The following is an 18,843-nucleotide window of genomic DNA, read 5'->3' on the forward strand; positions in this document are numbered from 1 at the left end:
ACTTCAAAATCTATTATCCAATTTCTGCATGGCCAATACTTCTGCCTCCTTTTCCTCCCCCTCCCATCCCGCTGGGTTGGAGGTGCCTTAAAGTTTTGGATGTTGCTTAGAAAATGATGTAATTACTCCATAACCCAGGTTTAAGAATGGAGAACAGTAGTACGCCCTAGCCTCTCCTCCTCCTTTTCTATATGCTTTATTGAAACAGTCAAGAAATGGACCTCAATAAGGCCAGGACTGGTCAGGGACAGAGCCAGGAAGCAAAACAAAAATAATTTTTCATCGTTATTCGTTTTCAAATCCTATTCTGCCTTCTTTTATTCTATACCATTGCTTTTAACTCTCTTTATGATCTATTTCCCTTTTAAAAGTTTGGAACAGATCCGAAAGACCGAAATAGGCTCAAAACACAGTGAACCCGCAGGCTATGTTTGTAACCAATAAAGCGACTGTCACCTGATCAGCAGCTTAAAGGAGGGTGTCTAGAGCTAGTAAAGTTGTACTCGGGTGAGTTTCCGTGCGAGGAGGAGTCTGGGAGCAGGAGCTCTGGGGCTCTAGCGAGGGGTTTCTTTCTTTCGTCTTCTGAACATTTTCTGGTTAATTTCGGCTTCCTCTGTCACGAGGGAGGGGTTTCTGGGGCTGGGGTCTTTTTGAAATGGAGGAGACTAGACAAGAACTACGTGGTTAGTTACCAAAAAAAACCATCTGGACGGCAGAGCAGGTGTGGCCCGGGAAAAGAAGGCGCGGCCCGCAGACTCCGTCACCCTTAACCCAGTTCTAAGAAGACCTTCCTTTCCCTGCCCGCCGAACCCCTCCGGGCGCCTCCCGCGGGACCGGCAGCCCAGACTGAGCAATCTCAAGTCTGATGCCACGGGCGCGAGCTCGGGCGCGGGCGCGAGGTGGAGGAGCAGGGCGCGTGCGCGCACGTTCCGATCACGCGCACAAGAGCTCCGAGGGTGGGGAGAGAGAGGGGCGGGGGACGATCCTCCGCTCGAAGCCGGCAGACACCGCCTGTCTCTTTCATCCTCCCCTCGGCGCGGTGCCGCTGCAGCCGCCTTTGGAGACCAGCGCTCGGCTTTGGGGCTCTCACCCACTCCTCTCCTCCTCCCTCTCCCCTTTCCCTCCCCTCTGACCCTCCTCTCCCACCCCCTGTCGAGCCATGGTGCTGGAGTCGGTGGTCGCGGATCTCCTCAATCGCTTCCTGGGGGACTATGTGGAGAATCTGGACAAGTCCCAGCTGAAGCTGGGCATATGGGGCGGTAAGCGACCCCCTGGGGTGCGCCGTCCTCCAATTGGGGGCCGCCCTTCCCCAGCCTCCCCTTTCCCCCTCCCCCTTCTCTACTTTCGCTGCCGAGAAACTCCGCCCCGGGGGCGGGCGTGAGGCTCCCCACCCTGCTGCCCCTTTTCCTGGACTGGTGGGCTGCTGAGGCCTGCTCTGGCCCTCGGTTTTCTCTTTTCTTGCTCTTGGGGCGTGCATCTCCCCTCCAGTGGGGACTTGGAAAGGGTGGAGGCCTTGACAGGAGGAGCCTGGGGGCTCGGGAGAGGCTGGTGAGAGAAACAGCCGCCTTTCTGCATGGGGAGCTCCTGTCCCGGAGAAGGGGGTGGTGGGTGGGCACAATGCCCCAATCTTTAACCTTTTGCTTTTGAAAAAGTTACTATTTTTCCTGCGTGGCATGACCAAGTGCTTGTGGAAAATAGCATCAGAGAAAAGGGAATTGCGCAGAGTACCAGCTGATTGGGGGGAGGGACAATAAAAATACAATAAACATATAATCCTCAGGCCAGTATCTTTGTATTTTAAAAAAAAAAGTGTTACTCCATAACAGCGGCTTAAGGAGCATATTAATATGCACCATCCCCACTGTCTGTCTTTCCTTTTTCTATATTGAAGCAATCAAGAAACTGACCGGATGGAGACATTCAGATCAGGAAAGTCAAGAATTTTTTAAAAAGTGCATGTGTTCACACCGTGCACCTCTTACAAAACGGAAAAACCTTAAGCTGCACAATGTTCAAGTTTCTTTATTCCCTTTTCTGTTTCTGAGGGAGGAAATGATTACTGTCTAGAGAAGAAGCAACCAGTATCATCCTTGAGCAGTTAGCTGCATTACTGTGCCAAGCACTGTATTTTTGCTTTAAGCTAGATAGTTTTTAAACTAGAGATCCAGTAGAAAGGAAATCCCCTCACATTGCATTTTAAAACCAAAAACTGCGCTAAAATTTTTGGAAATCAGTTGAATGTGGCAGGGCATTCACCCTCCATGGCAAGAGCCCTCCAACTAGCAGGGAAGCTGTATCTCCAAACTGCCATCGGGGACCCCCATCCTCTCCCCTCAGGCTCCTCCAGTAGTCACCGAGGACACTCTCATCATTGGAAATCAGTTGACACTGATTCAGATGAACATGCACATGATAAAATACTTCAACAGTCAGACAGGAATTTATATAAAAATCATAACAAGAACGGGTGCATTTTGGAGGGAGGAGTTAGGAGTAAAAGCAAGTGTCCAGCGTCACAAAAACTTTTGGTGAATTGATGATTTTTGAGTTGACTGAAAGTGTTGGTATTGGCAGGTCTTGTTGGCTAATTAGCTACGTGAATGTGCTGTTGAGGTATTCTAATATAGTTTCTCCCTTCAAAGACATCTAGAAGAAGAGGTTAAACAAAGGGAAGTAAGACAGGGAAAGGAAGTATTCCGGGAAAAGTTAATTTAGGGTCTGGAAATCAGAAACAGATTTCAGAAGGCTGAGAAATGGAGAGAACCTCAGAGATCTGAGTATAGAATGAAGTTGTACCAAAATGAGGTGTGTAAGGTAGATAAAGGCAGGTTATGGAGGCTCTTGAATGTCATCCTGAGCTTCTGTTTTATTGGAAAGGGGAAGTTACTGTTGGCCTAAAAAAAGTGCTTTTTAAACAAGATTGGTAGTAAGTAGTGCACCCTAAACCTTGTCAGTACTGTGAAGTAGAAGTAAGTATTGTGAAGGATGAAATGGGTCCTCCCTCAGTAGAAAGAAGTCTTTAAATAAAGGCTGCATAGATCACTTGTAAGCAGGTACCATGCAGAGGTAATCCTTGTTTGGGCACAGGTGAAGTCTAATGGTCTCCGAGGTTCTTTGCCACTCTGAGGCTGTCAGTGGAGAGGAGGGAGAAGTGGTGTGGTGGGAAGAGCATAGAATTTAGAAGACCCAATTCAGAGAGAGCATGAATTTGTAATGACCCTGGTCAGCATGACTTGGACTTCCTTCTGTAATGGCCAGCAACTCAAGAGTAGTTGAATGGTAGGAATTATCCAGGATGGAATTAACAGGGCAGGAGCAGAGGCAGAGGCAGAACAAGGTCAGGGATGAACTGAAGGAGAAAAGAGAGCACATCATTGAAATTTAAAAAAAAAATCGAAGATTCTAGATTATGGAGGCCTGGAAACGAACCAAGAAGGTCAGTGATAGAATGGGGAGAAAAGATAGATCATGGGACTAGATGAGGATGAAGTGCAGGGGCATCAAAAGTGAAGCTTTGGGAGAGGTAAAAGGACAGTAGCCATCAGAAGGGAATTTGAGGTAAGGGTCTTGGAGGTGGAGCATATTTGAGAGAAATGCTTGGAATCAGGCGAGATCTGGGTTTGAATTGGAAGTTCCTTAGTTAGTGTGACTTTGGGCAAATCATTTAACCTCTCTGAGATTCAGTTTCCTTATATGTAAATGGGTATCATAGGATCATATATTTAGAGCTGGAGCAAACTTAGAAGCCACCTTGTATAGGCCCCTCATTTTACAGATGAGGAAATTGTGGCCTAGAAGTTATGTGACTTGTCAGAAGTCATGCATGTAGTAAATGACAGAGATAGGTTTTGAACCCAAATCCCAAATTTAGAAATTACTATATTACCATACTTGTAATACGTACCTCACAGAGCTTTAGTGGGGAAAAGGCTTGGTAATTCACAAGCACTGTAAATAAAGTTATTGGAGATGAAGGTCTTAGGAATTAGCAGATAAGAAACAGAGCCCATGGTGTTAGAAACTCATTATTGTGACTCTGGAAGTTACTGAAGTTGATGGTAGGAAGTGGGGGTGAGGACAAAACAGCCAAATATCAAAGTTATTGAGGAAGGTAGTAGAGGAAGGTCCTGAAGGTGTTAAAGATCATGAGAGGTTGATATAATCAGATGTTAGGAACTTCTAAGGTTGTTGAGTTGATGGTCACAGAGCATAGTAGGCCTGCAGATTTCATTGAGGACCTAGGAGTTTGGGGACAGGAGAGGGGGAATGGTAAGGAATATTTAGGGGAAAGCCAGATTTGCTTCTAGCTAGGAGGTAGAAGTAGTCTAAAAATTTGTTAATAATTGAAGGGTGAGGTTCCAAAGGTCACAGAAGGAGCACAAAGAAGAGGATATTATTAGAAGGGCAATTAGGCCTAAGTTAGGTAGAGATAGTGGTGGATGTTAGTGGTAGCCAGGGAGGAAAATGATGATTGGCTCTATATAATGGGGTTTAGGAGAACAAGAGATTGAGGAGGTACATTGAAGGGATTTAGTTGTCATTGATTTAGGGATATACAAAGTAGACAGGTGAGCCGCCTTAAAGTACCTATTAAAATACTGGTGTGGTCCAGGGTCTTTTGATTTCCTTGTCAAGTGACATCCATTGTATTTACCAACTATTCTTACTACTCCCTCCTCCCCGATTCCTTTTGCTTAATAAGAGCCATTTGAAAACTGGCTGTTTTGAAATTAAAAAAAAAAAATTCACTGTGAAATGTATTGATTGCCCTGTGATTTAGTTGTGCCTGACACTGAAATGTCAGAATTTTTAACTCCTTTGTATAGGTAGCATGTCATGGAACTGACATTTTATACAACCCTTTAAGGGTTGTGTGGTGCTTTTTTTGGGGGGCGAGGTAGAGAAATATCTTCTCTCTCTTAAATTAGCCATTTTAGTAAATAAAGTGAAAATGTTATTTAGAAAGAAAACTATGACCATCTAATTTATTATATGTATATGTGATATACATTTTAAAATATTTCTTTTATTAACTTATATCTGAGATATTTTGAGTTTATTTCAACTGATTGCCTCTTGGACAATTTGAACTGAATGACATATAGGTATCTCAGTCTCAAAATATCCAAAACAGAAGTTATTATCTTTTTCCCTCAAAACCTCCCCCTCTTCACCACTTTACTGTTAACTGTTGAGGGTGCTATCTTCTCTGTTGCAATAGCCTGCTGCTGGGTCGGCCCGTCTTGAATCCCTCCCCAAATCCAATCTGTCTTCCATTCAGCCATTAAAGTGATTTTTCTAAAGTGCAGGTCTAGCCATATACTCTCATATTCAAATATAAGTCCAGTGACTGCCTGTCACCTTTATGATGAACAATAAAATCCTCTGTTTGTCATTCAAAGGCCTTTATAACCTAGCTAGTGGTGGGGAACCTGCAACTCCAGGCCACACCAGATGTAGCTCTCTAGGTCCTTGGGTGTGACCTTTCCAATCCTTTTATTAAGGAAATTTGTTCCTGTGCAGTTTGGATTCAGTCAAAGGGCCAAACTTGTGGACCTAGAGGGCCATATGTGGCCTTGAGGCCAAAGGTTCCTCACCCCTGAAATCCCTTCTTAACCTTTCTCACCTTTACACACCTGTGGAGTACTCTGATCTAGTGACATTGGCTTCCTAGCTGTTCCATAAACTAGACACTCCATTTCTTGACTCCAGGCATTTTCTCTGTCTCCCATGCCCGGATTGTTCTTCTTCCTCATCTCTACTTACTGGCTTCCTTTAAGTCTCAACTAAAATCCCTTATTTTACATTAAGCCTTTCCCTATATCTCTTCATTCTAGTGCCTTATGTCTTATATTTATTTCTTATTTATCTTGTATGTTGGTGGGTTGGTTGTCCTTTATTCTTGAAGAGGACCAGAATGATATCACTATTCTAGAATCAAGTTTCAGTGTGTCCCACTGGGCTTGAGCAGACCAGTATGAGCTCAGAATGGTCTATCACAGGTTGGGCACAAATAGTCTATGTGAACATTTGGGGTAGATACTCCAAATTTTTTCATTCTGCATTTCCTTTGAACTGTCTCAATTCTGTTTTGTAGCTTGTTTGTATATATTTGTTTGCTTGTTATCTTCTTTAATACACTTTGAACTTTTTGAAGGCAAGAATTTGGTTTTGTATCTCTGGTGTTTAACATAGTGCCTGGCACAAAGCTTAATATATCTACTGATTGTGTCATTCTCAGCCTTTTGTGCTAATCCCACCTATTCAATCAGTTATCAAATCTTGTTGTTTTCACTGTTATACAGTATCACTCATATATCCTCTTCTTTCCACTCATAGAGCCTTCCCCCCTACATGCTCCTGAATCACTTCACCTCTTGCTTGGATTGTTGAAGTAGCCTGCTAATTGATGACTCTACCTCAAGTTTCTCCTCACTTCAGTTCACCTTTCACTTAGCTTTCCAAAGAGTTCTTCCTAAAGTACAGGTCTGATCATTTGATCTCTCCATTCAGTAGGAACTCCAGTGTATCCCAGTTACCTGTAGGATCAGCTTTAACATTTAAAGCCCTTCACAACCTGATCCCTTCATTAAATTTCAAATCTTTTTATACATTGACTCAGTCTCCTGATTGTGCCTTTTTGATGGCTGTCTTCCATTCCTAGAGTTCTCTCCCCTCTTACCTCCTTCTCCTGGCCTGCCTCTTTCCTTCAGGTCACACAGCTCACATCCCACATTGTGGAGGAGGCCTTTCTGCCTACTCACTGTTCTGTCCCCTGAGATTTACACTTCCATTTATACCATATATATGGCATATAAACAAAATCATTTGCATGTTGTTTATACCACTGGAATGTGAGCTCATTTAAGGTGGGGATCAGGTTTTTGCCCTTTTTTTGCTTTGACCAAATGAGGTAGTGTTTGTAAAGTACTTAGCACAATGCTATATATACATGTTTGTTCCTTTCTCTCTTTCCCTTTGTTTCCTCTGTGCTTAGCACAGTGCCGAGTACATTGTAAACTCTTAATGAATGCTTATTGACTAACAATGTTTCTTTTCTTACATCTAAGGTATATTGAACTTTTTTTTAACACATTATAGTCATCTTAAATTTGAAATAAAAATGTTGTTTCTGTTTCTTAACTGTTATTGTATTTAAAAAAAATGTTATTGATATCTTTTGTTTTTATATCATCGACATTTCCCAATAGATCTTTCCCTTCTCCCCTTCTGCAGAGCCACTCTTTATAATAAATAATTTAAAAAAAAAGAAAAAAAGTTTAGTAAAATGAACCAACACATCAACAAAGTCCAATATAATAAATAGTATTCTGTACACAGTCACCTACCTCTGCAAAAGAAGGAAGTACTCTTTCTTTTTCTTCCCTGGGGGCCAAACTTGGTCATAATTTCAGTCTTTAATATTGTTTTGCTGTTTTTTCCATTGATATTATTGTAGTCATTGTTTTCCCGGTTCTTCTGACTTCCATTGGCATTTGTATGTCTTTTTGATACCTCGGAAATCTTCATGTTTGTTATCTCAGTAAGGCAGGAAGCATTCATTAAGTGCCTACTATGTGCAGGCACCGTACTAAGTGCTGGGAATACAGAGAGAGGCAGAAGACATTCCCATGACCTCAGTGAGCACACAGTCTAGAGCACACAATCTGGTAATGTTCCCCTCCATTCATGTGTGGCGGCTTGTTTAGCTGTTCCTCAGTTGATGTGCAGCTCCTTTGTTTTTAGTTTTTTGTTACTATAAAAAAGTTCTATAAATATTTTGGTGTATTATGGGACTTTTCTTTTTAGTATTAATTTTTTTTGTGTGTGGTATGTGCCCAGCACTGGAATCTCTGTTTCAAAGGGTATTGACATTGTAGTAATTTTCTTTCTTTCTTTCTTTTTTGGAGGGCAATTGGGGTTAAGTGACTTGCCCACAGTCATACAGCTAGCAAATGTGTCAAGTGTCTGAGGCCGGATTTGAACTCAGGTCCTCCTGACTCCAGGGCTGGTGCTCTATTCACTGTGCCACCTAGCTGCCCCTAGTCATTTTCTTTATATGACCCCAAATTGCTTTCCAGAATGGTTAGACAAATTTGCAACTCCACCAACAGTCTAGCAAGAGAAATATAAGGCAATATTAAATATGTAAATTTAGGAAGACAGAGTTTTAGGATTTTGAAGTTTTATCATGTATCAATTACATTGTTAAACAGTGCAAAAAATATTTTAAACTTTTAACTTTGAAAGCTTTTTCTTCTGACAAATGAGCCTTTCCTGTTTAGTATGGATTCTTTCTTCTCTTAGTAGAGTTCTAGTTGGATTTTCAGCTATCTAAGAAATGAAGAGAATGGAAATTTGAAAAACTTTACATGACTAAATTGACATTTTCTTCCAAAAATGAGCAACACTCTTGAATCTGTAGTATTTTAGTGGCTTAACAGGAACTTGTAAGCTGGCAATCAATATTTATAGAGCACCTATTGTGTACAGTATTTAATGATGAGTGAAGTTAAAAAGGGATTAGAAAGCATACTTTTAGCCCTCAAGGACATTAAAGCCATCATGGAAGACAAGAAAAGTGCAAATAGTAGGAGTGAGAAATGTACCTTAATCTAGTTGTGTGTCCTTGGACAAGTCAGAAAATCAGAGTTGGAAGGGACCTTACAGATTATTTTACCCAAACCCTTGTTTTATAGATGAGGAAATGGGTATCTTCTCTAAACTTCTCTGAGTTTCCTTACCTTACCTTACTTAGAATAATCCCTTGATGTTGTAAGCCTCAGTTCAGATGAATGAACTTAAACATATTAAGTGCTTTCTGTGTCCAAAGCACAGTGCCAGTTGCATGGGGTTACAAATGGAAAAGCTAGGCAATCTCTACTTTTAAGGAACTCCCATCTTTCTTGACTTCTCCACTAATCTTCCTACCCTGGAGATACCTCTGCCTTGGGGTTTGTTCTCCTAATTGGTGAGGGCTAACCATGGGCCACTATTTCTTGAGGTACTGCATCCATTCTCACTTCATTTTCAGCTACTTTTCCAGATTTTTCTTTCTTCTCACCAGCAGAGTGGCCTTTTGAACCCTTTGCTTCTCCTCACCCTGATACTGCACTGCCCCCCATTCCTTTTTGGCCACATAGTAAGTACTAAAAAATTCTCATTCAGTCTCTGTCTCACATACACACACATATTCACACACACACACACTTTAACTGCAAATTAGATGGAAAGATCCCATGATCCTTTGGGTACAGTGCAGATGGTAATGCATCTTCTTTAATATTATTTCTCTTTATAAAACCATTTCCAATTCTGATGTCGTACCATTTGGTAGTGCTAAGGATTGTTATCTAGAACTTTCTTATTAAAGATCCTCAGTAGTTTTGACTACTGAGGAGACAGGGGCTGTAGAAGCCTCTGAAGCAGTTGCCAGATATTTATCTCCCATTTTTCTTATCTCTGTTATTCTTGACATTCACATCACTAGCCTCCTTCTCATCTGCTGGACTCTTATTGCAGTAGCCTTCTAATTGACCTTTCCTTAAGTCTCTGACCTCTCCAAACTATCTTTAACACAGCCACTAAAGTAATAATCCTTAATCATAGTTCTGATCAAGTCAACTCAATAAACTCTAGTGACTTCCTGTTACTGCCATATTGGAATCCAGTAGAAGCTCTTCTTTTTGGAATTTCAAGTCATTCATAACCTAGCACCAACCTACCTTTCTATCATTATTCTAAAATACTCCCCTTTGCAAATTTTTTAATCCAGCCAAATTGGTATTTTTATTGTGTACAACACTCCATCTCCAATATCCATGTTTTTTTTTTTACTCCCTGTCCTTCATGTCTAGAACATACTCCCTTCTCACTATTGTTGGAATCCCTAGTTTCCTTCAAAGATCATCTCAGGTACTCCTTCCTACAGGAAAACTTTTGGGATAACTCAGCTGCCAATGCCTCCCCTCCCCCAATTACCTTGTATTTATCTTGTTTATACTCCGCACATGCTTATGTGTGTATATTCTGTCTCCTATATAAAATGTGTGCTTCTTCATTTCTTTGTATTTCCAGTACCTAACACAGTGCCTGGGATAGAAAAGCACTTAACAAATGCTCATTGATTAAAATGAATCAAGTGAGATAGACATATACAAAATAACATAGTAAAATGAAGTGCTGTGTAAATGTAAACTGATATTCTTATATAACTGACTTTGGAGCTATACAAGAGTACCAAATAATTGGAAAGATGAAAAAAGGGAGGTTAGTGTATGAAACGAATGAAGCCAGGAGGCACTAGTGTGGACATAATTTTATTGTTCGAAGATAGAAGTCATGTTTTAGAAGAGGAACACTAGCCGTGGTGGGAATTTTCACACTAAGCTTATGTATATAAATAAATTCCTGACTGACGTCAGAATGCTTTGAATAAAATTCTGTCCCTATAAAACTTAAAGTGCTTTATAAATTTGAGTTTTTATCTTTCCCCATCCTATTTTTTTTTCATTGCAGATATTTTGTTAGAGTAATCTAGCTCTGATATTGCAGTTTAGCCTTGTTTTTCTTTGATGTATTCACTAATTTCACAGTTGGAAAATTTTGTATAATATTAACACTGCACATCTAAGACAGCCCTTATAGAAGTTTTTTTTTTTAAATTACAATTACATTGTCAGATTTTCTGACAGCTTTCTTGATATTGTTTCAAAGGGTTTAGAAAAGTGACTGATGGTGAACATGTTGCTGCCCACACAAGTTTGAAGGTTTATCAGGTTTTGTTCAACTAGTGCCAGGAGAGAAATTGTTCCGCCTTTAGCAATTTGAGGTGTGTCCAGGATATACTTGTTTTCAAGAGTAATATATAGCTTAAAGCATATGTCAGAAAACAAAGATGTTGTAACTTGGATTCAGTTGTCTTGGCCTGGATTTGTAGTTCTATTTTTTATTTTTTTAAGACATTTCTTCTATTTTTTAAGACATTTCATGTTGAAAGTAAGTGGTCAAAGGCTTTGAATAAATAATAAATAAATAAAGCAGTTCTCAAATGAAGAATTGCATACTGTTAAAACCATATGAAAGAATTCTTTAAGTCACTAATAGTAAGAGAGGTGGTATTTCTTAATTGCCTTTAGATAGATAGATTAACTTCTTTGTCTCTCCACAATTAACTTGAACCATCCTTCCATTTAGCTGAAGTTTTCTTTTGTATTCTTGCATTATTTATAGTAATTATGTTAAATTGATATGATTCAAATAATACATTCATTTTTGAAAGAAAGTTGACTCTAATCTCCATTTGCTTGCCTCACCAACTGTTAATATTTCACTCAGTACTGTTGAACTAAATCATTCTTCAAACAGGGTATATGTAGAAGATCCAATAAACATTTTTCTTCAATTTACCAAACTCCTACTGGTGATTATTGTATATAAAGGGCAGCTAGGTAGTGCAATGAATAGAGCACTGGGCTTGGTAACTTCTCTTCCTGAGTTCAGATTCAACCTCAGATACTTACTATCTGTGTGACTCTCAGCAAGTCACTTAACCCTTTTTGCCTAAGTTCCTTATCTGTAAAATGAGTTGTAGAAGGAAATGGCAAACCACTCCAGTACCTTTGCCAAGAAAACCCAAAATGGAGTCACAGATTGGACATGACTGAAACAATTGAAAAAAAAAAAATCGCCCATAAAGCACTGTAATAGGTATAGGCTAAATTGGAGATTAGTCACAGAAGGAAGGAACTAGGATTAAAAGGGATTGAGAAAGATTTCCTATAGAAGGGATTTTAGCTGGGATTTGCAGGAATCCAGGAAAACCAGGAGGTGGAGATGAGAAGAGTGTTGCAGCCATGGGGAGACAGCCACTGGAAATGCCTGGAGCCAAGAGATAGAGTACTTTGTTTGTAGAACCACCAGAAGGCCATTGTCACTGGATTGAAGATTTTCTGGAGATTGGGATAATGGTGTGGTACAGTGGATGGAGTATTAGGCCTAGAGTCAGTTTACTAGCTTCATGACCCTAGGCAAGTCACTTAATCTCTGCCTCAGTGTATTAAAAACAAAACAAACCTCCCAGGGTTTTTGTTAGGAACAAGTGAGAGAAGAATTCTAAAGTGGTTAGCGCAGTGCCTGGTGTGTAATAATCGCCATAGAAATGTTATCTATTATTATTAGCTATTTAGAAGACTGGTCATCATTGCTATTCTTAATCCTTTGTTCTTGAAGAGGGCCAATGACTTTAGGGTAATGTCTTGACTTGCTTGTGAATTAGATTTAAGTGAGGTAGAACTGTGCAAAATGGTCAGCCTTTTAACTTTTAGATAATAGGGAACCACTGGAATTTATTGAGTAGAGGTTAACTTAGTCTGGATCTGCACTTTGGGAAAATCACTTTGACATCTGAGTGGAGGATGGACTTAGAGTGGGGAGAGACTTGTGGCAGTCTGATCAGTAGACCAGCAGGCTATTGCAATAATCCTTGAGGGCCTGTACCAGTGTTAAGTTTAACTTAACTTTTTTTGAACTTGAGTTCCAGGTGCTAATCTGATCTATGACTGTGCCTTCCTTTCACTTGTGTGAGAACTGGTGTCTCCTCCTACACTGCAAATAAAATAACCTATAGAATGAATGCTACATTTACTGTTTAGTTAGATAACATTTATTTTTGTTAATAGAGAAAGTAAGCATTTGTTTGCTAGATTATGGATAGGCAAAAGACATATCTTTTGTTCCTTTTGTTTTTAGGTCAGGTAGATTGATTCTATATTTTGTCTAAGAAAAAAATGTAGTCACATTGACATTATAGTTGCCTTTAGTGCATTCCCACTTTAGGTCTATTACTGTTCTGTTAGAGGAGCAGAGATTCATAAGAAAACACACAATTTGATAATTTTTGGTATAATTTAAGTGGCTACTGACTAAAGAACCAAATTAAGTTGCTAATAAGAATATACATTTCAGAAGGCACTCCTACAAGCCTTTTAAACCAGAATGAATAATTTGAAACATGGTTTTCATCATTTGTAATTGATTTAGATATCCTCTAATTTAGAACGCCAAATTTCTGATTTCCTTTGCCACCTTAAGGTAGTGGACACTACCTTATTGATGGGTGTTATAATTGGATTTAGTGGGAACTGAATGACTTTACATTTGTCTAAGCTGATACCAGAACTTAATCTAAAGATATTTGTGACTAGTCCATATGGAAACAAAGATTGGTGCCAATTATAATTTTCCAAAGAGACTTTAAAAATAGGTATAATAACATCAGTATTTTAAATTAGGGAAAAACATCTCAAATGCTAGCATATTTTAATAACATCTGAATAAAAGTGAATTATAATTTGGTGTGGTTTAGCAGATTTTGGAGTACTAAAAATAAGATGTAGATAGTCTTGAACATGAAAGATGTAATTTTAGGGGAAAAAAAGTGATAATTTATATTAACAAGTAGTGTTTTGTTGTATAAGCTGAAAGTGCAAATGAATAGGTGTCCTTTGATGAAGGCCTTGGACTTAATTTTTTAATTAAATTTTTTAATGTCACAGATCCCTTGGTAGTTTCGTGAAGCCTAGGGATACCTTTTCAGAATAATGCTTTTAAAAATATAAAATAAAATATATAAGATTACAAAGGAGTGCAATCATATTACAACACAGTTATCAAAATTAAAAAAAATTACTAACCCTCAGTTTAAGAACCCTTTCCTTTTATTCTCTTGGGTCCGTATTAGTTTTCGCCCCCCTTTTCTTTATTTCTTTTAATGTTGTTATTGTATAATTGTGCCTAAACCATTTAGATTTCTTGGGTTCTGACTTTCTGGTGAAGGAGAGCCCAAATTTTCCCTTAGTATCAAACAACTTAAGTAGTTTAGAATTTCTCCTGTTCTGAGTTCTGTCCATTCCATACTTTGACACCATCACGACTTCTTAATATTAGTGATGGATTTTAAAATTTACAGGTATGCTAACTTTATGATATTTTCTCTCTCACTTTTCTATTTTTTTTTTTTTTAGGTAATGTGGCCTTAGATAACCTGCAAATAAAAGAAAATGCTCTGGTAAGTATTTTTGAATGAGCCAATGCCTCTTAGTTAAATTCCTAAAAATAACTTTCTAGATCTTAAAAATAACTTGGTTGCCAGATGCCTAACCAAACAAAATGAATGCAAGTTCCATCTTCCATGTCTTTAAAACAGTAGTGTGGTTGGTGTAGTGTGGAGGTGTCAGACACTTGATTCACAACACTCCCCAGTGTGACCCAAACCAAATTAAAATGCAATTGGGAAATAGTTAACAAAATAAGTAATAATACAATAAAGCATATTACATTTTAAAACAAAGTCAGTATGCAGCCTACAGGGATTCTTATGCACAGAATATCAGCCCCCATTTCTAATTGAGCTTGATACTGCTGGTATAATGGATAACATTCTGAACTTAGACTCAGGAGGACCTAGATTCAAATGCTGCCTCCAGTTCTTACTAGCTTTGTGACTAAGGGCAAGCCAGTTAGCCTCTGAGTTTAATTTTCCTCATCTAAAATGGGGATTATTGTAATTATAGTGTCTACTTTCACAGTTAGACATTTTTGTGTAAAGCAGGTAGGTGAGATAATATATGTAAATCTTTTTGCAGACTTCAAAGCACTAAGTAAATGCCAGATATTTAAATGTGTTATAAGAAAATTTTAGGATTGACCTGGGGTTTTTCTTATATGTCATAGAGGTAAGAGAGTACTTCTTTCTGTTCCAGTTTGGTTAACAGTGAAAAGATAAATAAGAAAGAAGACTAAGTCATTCATGGGTACTAACAATTCTAGTAGTAGAACTTGGTTCCCTCAAGCCAAAAAAATTTTTTTTTGGTATATTTCAGGTAAAACTAGGTTAATCTCACTTATACTAATTGAGAATTAATTATTTGGATAAGTGTTGGACTGAAAATTGATTTTGCTCCATATATTTAAAATAAGATTGGCTTTTTGGCTATATACTTTCTGCCCTGTATGGCATGAAAGTCCTTGAATTTATGTAGAGGTTTTTCTTAGGTAAGGATGTGTGCACAGAATACACAATATAAATACTAATGTATTTGGGGCTATGTTTGTATGTATACTTGTTAGTGATAAAGATTCATAGATTCTTTTCTTCTGATAAAATGCTCTCTTCTGAACTAAGATCATTTTATTGCCTAAAATGAAATCTTTTCTTCTCTTAAAATGTTCTTAGAATTTTTGAGTAAATTCTCAGTTATTTAGAGTAGTTAAGCAATGTAATGTTCTGACTGGTTGAATATTTGAATCTACTGTTAGCATAGCTGTGAAAGTACAAGAATATAATAAAGTATGCTTCACAACAAAACTATACTTGTATTATATAATTTTTTATTCATGTGGCATTTCATTATTTTACAGCCTCTAAGGTGATGATTCTGAGCATCATTTCCCATGTTAATTATGTTGAAATATCCTGGTTTTTTGAATTTTCTGGTATTTTGGATACTAGATAAATTCAAGATTATGTTTGACCAGTATTAGTCACTAGATTATCTGAATTAAGACTTAGTTTATGAACAGTATTTGGAATCTACTATTTCTTTCCAGATTTGTTGAGTCATTATTTCAGCTTATTTATACAAAGATATTTCTTCCTGTCACAGAGTACATTGCAAAGAAGTAGTGGCTATCTGTTCCATTAAAATTAAATGAATTTCCTTTTCATAATTGGTACAGTTTTCCAAGAGTAGTGAACTTGTAATAGTTTTTCATTTTAGTTAATAAATCAAATGGACAGTCACCAATACATTTTTAATGTTGCAAAGTCTTTTAGAACTTGATCCTTTTAAAGAATTATTTTACTACTTTCTAATCAGCATTTTAGTTAAGAGTAAGAATAAAATATCTAATATTGCTTCCAGTTCCAAAATTTTCTCTGATTTTAATACTGTGTATGAAAAACTACACTACATAGTTGCTACATCTCTTATTCATACTGTCTGTGTGACCCTGGGCAAGTAACTTAATCTCTCAGTGCTCTAGTTACCTCTCCAAAACTACAACTTGTGGAGAAGGTGTCAGCCTACATTGGTACAGGGAGTTTTCTTAGCTGGGAATTCCCTATATCAATGAAACCATAGGTCTAGTCCCTATCTTAATCAGTTTTTAATAATTCTGTCCTTATCTTTAATAACTTCTATTTTTACTATCTATAAAAATATCTCTTGTAATGGATAAAACCTAAATATTTTGGTTCTAAATTTTCACATACTCTTGTCTTTTTTGTTGTTGACTTAAGTGATTTTTAAACTTTTGAAATTTTGTTTTGTAAATAAGATTGATTTTATTTTTTTCCCTTCTTAAGAGTGAATTGGATGTTCCATTTAAAGTAAAAGCTGGGCAAATAGGTAAGATTTTCAAAGTTCACTTGAACTGTTCTCAGACTTGTTAAATACATTTCTCTAGTTCTGTACTCCATTCTTTTAAAAATTTTGAACATAATTCTGAAGGGTCCTAGGAAAATTCTAATTATTATTTGAGAAAACAGCATATTTTATTTTTTTTGGAAATATATTGGTGGAATAGAGTAAGGAACAATATTCTACAAAGTGAGAGAAAATAAACAGTTTGAAACTTTTATTGTGATATAGCTGTACCACAGTAACCTGCCTTCTTAACAGTTTCATTTTCTTATTTGATCCTACATTTTCAGGAGATATACTTTTTTACTTTTCTTAATGAAAAAAAAATAGAATTTGAATCTAATTTAAGCTGCTACAGATTTAAATATAGCCTTTCTTCCTTATTTTCTATTTTTTTAAAGAAATTGTTCAGCTTTTCTTACCTCTGTTTTATTATGTAGCAGTTTCATATAGAAGAATAATTTTGGTAAGTTGGCATTCTTTTTCCTTGTAAAACTATTATCCTTTGATAATTCATAAATAAGTTGAAATCTGCTTTGAAGGAATATCCCAATAGTATGCTTAACCTAAGGTTCACAGAATCATAAAGACTTGGAAGAGACCTCAAAGGCTTTCTAGTCCAACTTGAACCTGAAAAAGAACCTCCTCTTCAGTTTCCAATGGAATTTATTCCTTGAGGGCAGGGACTTTTTCTTTTCTGTCTGTATATTCCTCAGGAATCAAGCAGAACAAACCTTTTCATAAAGATCTTCAAGTACTTGAAGGACCCTTATCATGTCCCCTCCTAAAATTTTTATTATCCAGATTGAAAATCCTCTGTAGTCTTCATATGACATGATATTTAGGAGCTTCACCGTTATGGTTAATCTCCTTTGAATTCTCTGCAGCTTTTTTCCCCTAACGTTAGGGATGTAGAATTGATGTAACCTTCCATATATGGTGATGTCATCACCTCCCTTGTTCTTAACATTGTACCTCTCAGTATAGCCCAAGATCTCATTAGTTTTCTTTTACTGCCGTTATGTACTTTGGACTTGTGTTGCATTTCCAGTCTACTAAGACCTTCAGATCATTTTCATATCAACTACTAAATATGTGTAACTCTTTTGTCTTATAAAGATAGGTTGATTTCTTAGTGTAGAATTCTTCAAAGTGGTCCCAATTGCCTTAATTTTTTATTCTCTCTAGAACAAGGATTTTGCCCTTTTTTTGTAGACATTAAGCTTTTACATCTTTTCTCAGAATAATGTTAAAATGCGTAAAATAAGCCATTGATAGTTTCCTTGTGGCTTCTAACTGTGTCCGCGTGCCTTTAATAATGGTCCTATCTCAGCCTTTTTCCAGGAAATTGTCTGTTTGACTTTGATAGCCACACTGCTTCTGATTAGAGATTTCTTTTTTTTTCCCTGTGTTGTAGTGAATCCTTGTCCTTCTTGTACTCTGACTCTTAGTGAGACTGATACTTGCTTTATTTATTGGAGTTAATGGGTTTTGGAGATGTTTGCCATATTGAGGGCAGCATTGTCAGCAAAAAGAGAGGATCTGTTTTCTCCAGTGAAGATTTAGAGATGTGTATCTTTTCAATAGTTAAAAATTTTAAGGTTCAATTTATTTTTCTTTAGGTAAACTTACTTTGAAGATTCCTTGGAAGAATTTGTACGGGGAAGCAGTTGTTGCAACATTAGAAGGATTGTACCTACTTGTTGTCCCTGGAGCTAGTATGTTATTTTATTATTTAACTGTTGATTTATATCACAGTGAATTAGAAACAGTTAGTTCTATAGAAGAACCAACAAATAGCAAAAGAGAAGATCATACAAAGGAACTAATTACAAATATGAGATATTTTTACATTTTACCAGGAAAAACTGTTAAATTATTTATTATAATTATTCTCTGCTAGTAAATGTATTTTATTAAGATTTTCTATCAAGATAATATAAATCGGTTTAACTTAATTTTGTGGAAAAAAGACTTTCAGTTTGTGTACAGTTTTATTTAGTGCTTCTATGTACATTTCTAATTAAAAGTAATAGTTTTTCTTATTTGTTTCCTTTCAATATTTATTTTAGAAATTTGTCTTTAAAAATTTGCATGCATAATAAATTTGTTTCTTTCCTAGAAGTGTTATCATTTAACTGTGCTATAAATGTGATGTTAAGATAAATCTTATATCTTTAGGTATTAAATATGATGCTGGCAAAGAAGAAAAATATCTTCAGGAAATTAAACAGAGAGATCTATCAAGAATTGAAGAAGCCTTACAAAAAGCTGCTGAGAAAGGTATTTGTGGTAATCTGTCCCTTTTGATAAACTCAAATTTCCTGGAAAAAGGCCATTTTTCTCCTCGATCTTTTACATCAAGAAGTCATGATAGGTTTCGTTTGAGAATGACATTAAAAAATGGATATTATAACAG

General features: G+C 37.2%; 1 protein-coding gene across 4 annotated transcripts in view; it reads left to right on the plus strand.

The window, feature by feature from the left end:
* Positions 1–18,843, plus strand: part of VPS13C (vacuolar protein sorting 13 homolog C) — a 203,366-nt gene continuing 184,523 nt past the window's right edge. For 2 of the 4 annotated variants that reach the window (XM_069098385.1, XM_069098386.1), the window contains exons 1-5: positions 1–1,259; positions 14,025–14,068; positions 16,367–16,409; positions 18,047–18,142; positions 18,606–18,707. In XM_069098385.1, the coding sequence (XP_068954486.1) occupies positions 1,160–1,259; positions 14,025–14,068; positions 16,367–16,409; positions 18,047–18,142; positions 18,606–18,707 (385 nt within the window). In that variant the 5' untranslated portion in view covers positions 1–1,159. The remainder of the gene's footprint in view (positions 1,260–14,024; positions 14,069–16,366; positions 16,410–18,046; positions 18,143–18,605; positions 18,708–18,843) is intronic. The other 2 variants (XM_069098383.1, XM_069098384.1) reach the window with 2 other exon arrangements.

This window comes from Petaurus breviceps, unplaced genomic scaffold (genome assembly GCF_028583685.1).
Source record: "Petaurus breviceps papuanus isolate PSGF00001 unplaced genomic scaffold, PetGlider_PUasm1.0 37, whole genome shotgun sequence".
NCBI lineage: Eukaryota > Metazoa > Chordata > Mammalia > Diprotodontia > Petauridae > Petaurus > Petaurus breviceps.